The sequence below is a fragment of the Protomyctophum parallelum genome (genome assembly GCF_964188405.1).
Source record: "Protomyctophum parallelum genome assembly, chromosome: 22".
NCBI classification, from domain to species: domain Eukaryota; kingdom Metazoa; phylum Chordata; class Actinopteri; order Myctophiformes; family Myctophidae; genus Protomyctophum; species Protomyctophum parallelum.
The window spans coordinates 31,717,760-31,727,261 of record NC_139714.1 but is presented as its reverse complement, the minus strand read 5'-3'; the positions used below and the strand labels follow the sequence as shown (position 1 = coordinate 31,727,261).

General features: G+C 43.5%; 1 protein-coding gene across 2 annotated transcripts in view; it reads right to left on the bottom strand.

The window, feature by feature from the left end:
- Nucleotides 1-531: 531 nt before the first annotated feature.
- Nucleotides 532-9,502, bottom strand: part of LOC310853537 (twinfilin-1-like) — a 28,257-nt gene continuing 19,286 nt past the window's right edge. For both annotated transcript variants that reach the window (XM_083757918.1, XM_083757919.1), the window contains 4 exons: nucleotides 7,172-7,297; nucleotides 5,393-5,543; nucleotides 4,251-4,372; nucleotides 532-3,045 (listed from right to left, as the gene is read on the bottom strand). In XM_083757918.1, the coding sequence (XP_083614044.1) occupies nucleotides 2,878-3,045; nucleotides 4,251-4,372; nucleotides 5,393-5,543; nucleotides 7,172-7,297 (567 nt within the window). In that variant the 3' untranslated portion in view covers nucleotides 532-2,877. The remainder of the gene's footprint in view (nucleotides 3,046-4,250; nucleotides 4,373-5,392; nucleotides 5,544-7,171; nucleotides 7,298-9,502) is intronic.

The window sequence follows — 9,502 nt, the reverse complement described above, 5'->3', positions numbered from 1 at the left end:
AGATTTTGGAGAGCAGCGCAGCTTTGTTGTTGCGAGGAAAGCGGTAAAATGAGACTTTCGTGGTTGTTTTCGTCTCAGATTTAGTCCGACGGAGCGTCACAGTATAACTCCATGGGGACACAAAAGCGACACAAAAGTAGGACCCGGAAGTATCTCAGGAGGGGGCGTTCACGTCACAGCTAAAATACTGAATTAGGGTGAAACCTGACTAACAACAGCTCATGAAATGTACAAGATCTCGTCATACATGAGTCCTGATTGGCTGCCACACACACTGCTGTCATGTATTGATCAGAGACTCCGCCTTGAGCCACCTAGCCTTTATTATATAAGTCTATGACAGGAAGCAGGTAACGGAGATCTTTAGAGACACCCAACGTTATGCCGGTTCAGTGGCACGTTTGTTACTAAATATTAAGAAACCAGCGCTTCTTTCACCTGGCAAATATCACTATGTGATCATTTCTTGTTTCATTTCCGCCAGCCCATGCCATGGAATGCAGTTAGAAGACACAAGAGAACTCTCATGCGACTGATTTAAATATTTTAATGTCCTTAACTTTCATAGACATTGCATTCAAAACACAACTCCCTACTATGATTCAAGTGGAATGAAATCATGTTCAGCCACTTGAATGGCAACTAGGAGGCCCCAAATAAATAACACTTCCCATGATGGCAAGTGTAATTTGGTTCCTCCTACTGGCCATTAAAGGGGTAGAACAAAATACAATAGTACCTTTCTAGAGGACGTACATTTAATAGTGGTCTGCCTATTTTCAATCAGCGTTCGCCGTTGCACTTTTCCAGACAAGAAGTTCCTTCAGCTAATTATTCTTCGAATGCACTATTATAATGAAATGCACAGTCAGTCTATCATATGCCCTAAGCATATCGAGCAGTACGTGGTGACCACGTCGTGGTCCCTTACAGGGAGTTATTCATGGCATGAATTATTTGGACCGGTTTGATAAAAATACAATCAACAATAGAGTACTATAGACGAATAACAGTTTATCCATAATGTATAAATGATGGATAAGGGGTCAGGACAACTAGGCCTTTTCGTGGAGGGGTCAGAATAACATTTTGACTTAAACCGTTATTCGTCTATAGTACTAAACAGGACCAAGAACAGCATTTTAGGGTGCAAATTCAACCCCATCTCACCCGTTGAACACATGCAGCATATTGAAGTGAACAAAGCTGGTTCAACCCCATTGCATTAATAGCTGTAGTTCTGGTGTGAAACAGCAAGATGATGGACGGACACACAGGTATGTTTTTTTTCCCCATGAAACGAAGAAGAAAAAAAACATTATTCAATTAACTTGACACCTATTTTCAGACTTGGCTTACAGGAGAGAACCAAACGGGAAAGAAAGGCATAGAAAAATAGTTATTTATGATAATCAACATGATACTGTTCAGCAAACCCTATCCCAAACTTCAGCACAGACTCCTTCATTTACTGTATTACATAATCATGTAATATAATTCCAACCCGTCTTAAAAAGAAGGAGAAAAAAAAAGGGACAACTGTGATACAGAAATTAAAAAGTAAGTAAATAGATTATTGTAGATATCAGACCAGACACGAGGGCGTGTATCCCATTTTACAATGTGCACGACTAGACCACTGGGACACCTTCAGCTCCCACATCTTCATTTAAGCATATTTACTAAGTGGAGGAAGTAGGACTGACCAAATGTTCAACTGCTGTTCACATGGAACCCTTCTCCACCTCAGCCCTCAATGTTATCGTTTGCTGCTTCCACCAAGATCTGCCGGGATCGGCCGGGAGTCCGGGACCCACACCCTTGCGCGTCGAAGGTGAGCGCCTTACTGACTGAGCTACCTGGGCACTAGGCAAAAGGAAAGAACGCTTAATTTTGACATGAATACAGACGGCTTTCCCCCCAAGTCCATTTAACTTTAGACATTTTTTGACAATATACTACCAGGCATCGTTACTCCTGATCTTTCACAATCTTTCCTTCTTTCTTATATTTGACAATTTGGCCAATGTGTTTGACCAGTTTTTATAGTATAGTTACTTTCACAATCATGTGGGGACCCACAATGTTGAGAACAACTGACTGGAGTAGAGGATAGACATCTCGTTAAGGGTTACATAAAATGTACCATTGTACCAGTCACTCACATGCTAAGAAATTGCTCAATTGGTATTCTGCAAACAGTAAAACAAAATAAAAGAAAAAAATACTTCATATAAACCAAGATATTAACAGACAACAGAGATTTCACTTGACCATCATCAGTGCACATTTCAATGGCACATGTATATTTACCCTGTAATGCAAAACCGTTTAGCTACCTTTTAAGGTTAATAAAATCATTACGTACACAAACATAGGCTACTCGTGCCCCGTAAAATATAAAATATTTACTAAACAAAGGGAAATAAATTTAGTCAGAATGCTTTCCCCAAATATTCCTTTCAAATACATTCTTGACTATTGCAACGCAGCTACAGTACAGAGAGTTAGGCTGTGGTCTAGCGAGCTACAAATATTAGTTCACAGGTTCGCGTGTGTTAATATGGCTTTTTTTTAAATGTGTGTGTGCATAGTTAAGTTCAACTACCTGGATTCCTATTGACCACATGTCACGTGGCAGCCATTTTGTTCTCATGTCATACTCGGGTGTGGTTTCTCAGCCGAGTATGACGTAAAAACAAAAAGGCTGCCACATGAATAAGGTTAATAAAGGGTTTTTAAAAGGATTAGTAATGGAATTATTTCAAAGGTAAAAGGGTCCTTTCTGCACTACTTCCTGGAATGTCCCATCGTGGACGATCACAGGAGGGGTGTTTTATCTTCGTTTCCTTCTTCCCCTTTTTGTTATTGCCGTTTTTAGTCGTCTATGTCACCGTGGCCGGGCGGCCGCGTGATCCTGCGCCCGCCCTTCTTTCCCGTGGGGCCCTTGGGTTTGGCGAAGGCCTGCTGGTGAGCATGCTGCTTCGGATGAACCTCCTCATACAGGAAGTCGGCAGTAAGCTCGTCCCCGTTGTCGATCTCCATCTGCAGCACACAAAGCGTTGACAGCGTTATCGCTTGCGTTGGACCCGCCGCGGTGCCAGTGTGCCCTTGAGAAAAAAAGACTTGGAAAAGGCACGGCAGCAGCGTACAAGCGTGTTTACATGCAGTCGTACACTTGTGCATGCGTGTGTGTGGTTCAGAGCATGTGAGCGGAGCGGCCGATAATTCCGCTCTTCGCTCTCGACGGCTTTTGTTACGCTCGCTCCGCGCTCACGTTCATCTCCCCCCACGCCGCTCCTCGCTCGCTCAGCGCTCACCTTCATTTACGCATGGAGCGCTCCCCGCTCCATGCTCGCTCCGAGGCTACACTCAGATGCGCGCTCCGCTCAGCAGAAAGAAATGACGGGGGAAAAATAAAAAGCTGTTTTCCTGAAATTGGCTAATTAAACCTGAAGGCCTTCGTTTCAGACCGCATGTTGCAGCAACAGCTCGGAGCGGAGGACAGTTCTCGCTCCGGAAGTCAATCTGACACATTTAAAAACCCGCTCCGCGCTCACGTCAAAATCCCCCCGCTCCGCTCCTCGCTCGCTCCGCGCTCCGCTCACATGCTCTGGTGTGGTTAGGGAAATACACGGTTCACTCCTACTCCTATGCCAATTTTTTGGCATAGGCTCAGCTTGTTATTGCATAGCAATAGCAAGCTATAGCAATAGCAAGCTGAGTCTATAATCCATGTGCAAGCTAGTACAGCTGGTTTTCTCACTGGCTGACGTATGTGCACACCGCAAATATGTACGGGCGGAACAACTCAGAACACGATAGTTCCTCCTTAGAGAATTTTGGTTCCTACCTAAACTACTGCGCTGAAACTGACACAGAGGCAGTTACAGCGGACCCCCGCAGATAATAATAATGCAGCTGGTAATTAATTGATTCAATTATTTTTTCCCCTTCCTTTGAAACAAAATCACCTGGGTCTCTGAGGCTAGTGTGTGTGTGGTTGAAAGTAACCGAGTACATGTACACAAGTACTGTACTTAAGTACATTGTTGAGTTTATTTTTCTTTACTTTACTGGAGTAGGCTACTTCCTACGAGTATACGGTTGTCTACGAACGTACGCGTAGTTAGCACCAGTAGGTACCGATGGCCTAGCTACGTTTACAAACGTAGATAGCAGCGAAAAAGTTAACTAAAACATTTGTGTACTTTTCCACCACTGTGTGTGTGTGCTTGCGTGCATGTTACCTTCTTGGCTATCTGGAGTCGCAGGCTATTCTCCACAGTGTGAAGGAGAGGATTCTTACAGCTGGAGTAGAGCATCCGCTCTCTGATACTACATTTATAGCCTGGCATGGAGTATATGAATACTGCAAAACACACACACACACACACACACACACACACACACACACACACACACACACACACACACACACGTATTGGGCCTCATTCACAATCTCTTTGTTCATTTCCTACTACATTTTCACATAAAGTCCCTATTGTAATTGTAAGTTAAAGTAAAATGCACTATTGTAATTGATTTTGCATGAAGTATAAGGCATTCTAATAACAGCTATGTGTGATTTGTGGCACATACTGTACGAGTGCCCGATAGCAGAAGTGAGATTCAGTGTATGCAACAACAAAAAACATGCAAAAGATTAGTGATGAATTAAGACTTTTCTCGGGATCTTTAGTATGAATCTATGCGTATCCAACCCATGCTTTGTTGAATTTGCATTTACCCATTGAGACATGAGGATCTGATTCTACTGTCTTCTAAAGCCTAACAGTTTTCTGAAAAACCTGATTCTACATCAGTGGTTGTCAAACCTTTTCATGTCAAGGACCCAAATATAGAAAAGGAACCACCGCTCATCCGCTGAAAAGAGAGGTGCTGGAGCCACAAAGGGAATATGAGGAAAAATAAAAGGTATCTATCTCATGTCAAGGACCCCAAATATTATATATGTATTTGGCCGCCGGACCCCCCCCATCTGAAAATATGATTGATTAAAATATTAGATTAACTGTTAAGGTGCGTTCAGACTTGGATGGTTAGAGGCTATAGAGCTGCACGATTACATACAAAGTCAATGCAAAGACGAGAAGATGCGTTCCAGTTCTTAACCCATTCTGACCGGGCACCCATTTTGGTGTCGGCATCATGTTATGCTTTAGCTATTTAAAAATAGCAGATCTACAAGCTCATATGTGCTCACCGAGTGGCGCGATACGAGCTTGTAGGTCTGCTATTTTTTGAAGAATCGAAGAACGACTGACATTTTTAGAATCTCATCTCAGGTCAGAATGGGTTTAATCAGACCAGTGTGTGTCCGGCGGAAACCTCGTATGAATCTGATCTCAGGTCAGTATGGCATTGTTACCCGGGGACTCCAGGTAGTCGCCCTCGTGGGAGTGTTTGTAGAGGAAGAAGTGATAACGAGCAGCTTCTTTGGGTATCCGTGCAGGCAGATCCTTCAGCTCTGTGGGAACGGTGCTGGACAGCTTAATGGATTCATTCCTGAAGTCAATCTCCTGTAAAAAAGAGAAAAAAAAAAAGAAGATGATCGAACGTTATTCCAGAACACACACACACACACACACACACACACACACACAGTCACACACGCACACACAGTCACACACGCACACACAGTCACACACACACACACACACACACACACATCCCGGTGGCCCAAATAAATCCACAGTGTGAAGATCACTTACACTGGGCACAGGTTTGGAGAGTTCTCTTTTGAGTGGTGCAACCACTCCTACATCCAGCATGCAATGTCCGTGTACCTGTGTGTGTGTGTGTGTGTGTGTGTGTGTGTGTGTGTGTACCTATGAGCACGAGTATGTTACTTATTTATACCAGTAGGGGGCACCAGAGTACAGAGAAGAAATTGGAACGATACAGAAGAAATTGGAACGATACAGAGAAGAAATTGGAACGATACAAATTGGAATGATACAGAGAACCAATAGACGGGAGTTGCACCACTCGGTTCACACTGGTGTGATTTTTTTTATCCAATAGGTTGTACTGTACATAACTCCAGAGGAAGTAGTTTCTGTATAGGTTTGGAGACCTCACAAGGATTACAGCGCCAAAGGTCCGGAAAAATGCTCTTGCATATTAAGCACTTGTATAGCCTAGGTCTGATCCAGATCTGCAATCTAATCCGAATAATCTGTTAAAGCACTTGTTTAAATTAGTGAATGATTAAACACCTAAATTATAACATTGCAAATAGACTAAGTTAGATTGTTGGCCGTGTTAATTTGCTTGTCATTGTGCACTTGGTATGCCTTTATAAACCGTTACATTTTCACAGGGATTATTTATTAGTGTAACCTATGCAACCCAAAATATACATTTTGGGATACATGTGTCCAGAGATGCCAATGCTGCTCCGCATGTCTACGATGGAACAAACAGGTGCAGACAAATAAAAAGCACATACCGCTTACTCAAATAAATGTTACTTGTAACAGTATGTATTTCAATGTATTTCAATATTGCAGTATTGATACAGTACAAAATGTGATACTTTTTCCACCACTGCATATTGCTAGAAGCTATTAAGACTTAATAGCTCTGCTCATCATGGGCCGACGCCACCTGGTGGTTGAATAGCTACTCCACAATAAACCTGTGGGTGTGGCTGAGAATCTGGGGGTGTGTCTGTGGGTGTGTCTAACATAGATACCCATAGGTACCCATGGATGTCATTTTGAGATCGAGGAAGAAACGAATAGGATCCCACCGTACGAGCTCAGACCAGACGTGAGATCTGACATAAAAAGTCAAAGTCTACGCTGGAATGATACATTTGGTGACATTTAAACATCTACAGATAGCTGCTACTGTCGTAGCATCGACAGATCATAATTATACTGACCAGCTGGACATAGTTGATCTTCATCATTTAAACATCTACAGATAGCTGCTACTGTCGTAGCATCGACAGATCATAATTATACTGACCAGCTGGACATAGTTGATCTTCATCATTTAAACATCTACAGATAGCTGCTACTGTCGTAGCATCGACAGATCATAATTATACTGACCAGCTGGACATAGTTGATCTTCATCATTTAAACATCTACAGATAGCTGCTACTGTCGTAGCATCGACAGATCATAATTATACTGACCAGCTGGACATAGTTGATCTTCTTGGCCCTGAACTGTTCCAGAGCCTGGGTGGCCTCCCTCTGCATGGGGAACGCCACGCCAGCTAGGGTCTGCTGCTTAGTCTCCACACTGATGTCTGCCTGAACCTACAGGAGAGAGAACAGGGTCTGCTGCTTAGTCTCCACACTGATGTCTGCCTGGACCTACAGGAGAGAGAACAGGGTCTGCTGCTTAGTCTCCACACTGATGTCTGCCTGGACCTACAGGAGAGAGAACAGGGTCTGCTGCTTAGTCTCCACACTGATGTCTGCCTGAACCTACAGGAGAGAGAACATTTCTCTAATATTAACCAGCTAGGGTCTGCTGCTTAGTCTCCAGACTGATGTCTGCCTGAACCTACAGGAGAGAGAACAGGGTCTGCTGCTTAGTCTCCAGACTGATGTCTGCCTGGACCTACAGGAGAGAGAACATTTCTCTAATATTAACCAGCTAGGGTCTGCTGCTTAGTCTCCACACTGATGTCTGCCTGAACCTACAGGAGAGAGAACAGGGTCTGCTGCTTAGTCTCCAGACTGATGTCTGCCTGGACCTACAGGAGAGAGAACATTTCTCTAATATTAACCAGCTAGGGTCTGCTGCTTAGTCTCCACACTGATGTCTGCCTGAACCTACAGGAGAGAGAACATTTCTCTAATATTAACCAGCTAGGGTCTGCTGCTTAGTCTCCACACTGATGTCTGCCTGAACCTACAGGAGAGAGAATACATTTCTCTAATATTAACCAGCTAGGGTCTGTGGCTTAGTCTCCACACTGATGTCTGCCTGAACCTACAGGAGAGAGAATACATTTCTCTAATATTAACCAGCTAGGATCTGCTGCTTAGTCTCCACACTGATGTCTGCCTGAACCTACAGGAGAGAGAACATTTCTCTAATATTAACCAGCTAGGGTCTGCTGCTTAGTCTCCACACTGATGTCTGCCTGAACCTACAGGAGAGAGAACATTTCTCTAATATTAACCAGCTAGGGTCTGCTGCTTAGTCTCCACACTGATGTCTGCCTGAACCTACAGGAGAGAGAACATTTCTCTAATATTAACCAGCTAGGGTCTGCTGCTTAGTCTCCACACTGATGTCTGCCTGAACCTACAGGAGAGAGAACATTTCTCTAATATTAACCATTTAATGGTCCAGCTAGGGTCTGCTGCTTAGTCTCCACACTGATGTCTGCCTGAACCTACAGGAGAGAGAATACATTTCTCTAATATTAACCAGCTAGGGTCTGCTGCTTAGTCTCCACACTGATGTCTGCCTGAACCTACAGGAGAGAGAACATTTCAGCTAGGGTCTGCTGCTTAGTCTCCAGACTGATGTCTGCCTGAACCTACAGGAGAGAGAATACATTTCTCTAATATTAACCAGCTAGGGTCTGCTGCTTAGTCTCCACACTGATGTCTGCCTGAACCTACAGGAGAGAGAACATTTCTCTAATATTAACCAGCTAGGGTCTGCTGCTTAGTCTCCACACTGATGTCTGCCTGGACCTACAGGAGAGAGAACATTTCTCTAATATTAACCAGCTAGGGTCTGCTGCTTAGTCTCCACACTGATGTCTGCCTGAACCTACAGGAGAGAGAACATTTCTCTGATATTAACCAGCTAGGGTCTGCTGCTTAGTCTCCACACTGATGTCTGCCTGAACCTACAGGAGAGAGAACATTTCTCTAATATTAATAGGGTCTGCTGCTTAGTCTCCACACTGATGTCTGCCTGAACCTACAGGAGAGAGAACATTTCTCTAATATTAACCATTTCCGTCCATCCGACGTGTCCACGCGTCCTATAGCGCAGATGGGTTCCGAGTAAAAGCGGGCATGTCTTTCCGGCACCCCAGAGCTGGCCACAAAATCTATATTTAACAGAACCATGTGGAAACAACATTATGAATAAAAAGAATAAAGCATTCTGTCTGTCCCTCCATCTCTCTCCCTCCCGCTGTCTTTTCCCCTCCCTGACCCTAATCCCCAGCTCCGACCGGTGCCATATTTTTTGGGTCCGATGCCGATTTTGGAGAGACCTGCACCACCGATGCCGATACGATGCCGATCTTTTGGACCGATGTTATCAATTGAAATAATAAAAAATACATTTGAAAAACTTCTAAACTTCTTTAGTTTATTTTTTAAATTCAAGTTAACAATAGAATACATTGAATACATTTAAATAAAATGTTTTGGCACATAAGGCATTTTTTTCAAAATGAAATGCACCCCATAATATGCCCTCCTATATTCAGCTATTAGTGTAGACTTCCGTCCTAAATTCTCATTGACAATTTTGTCATAGTGTCC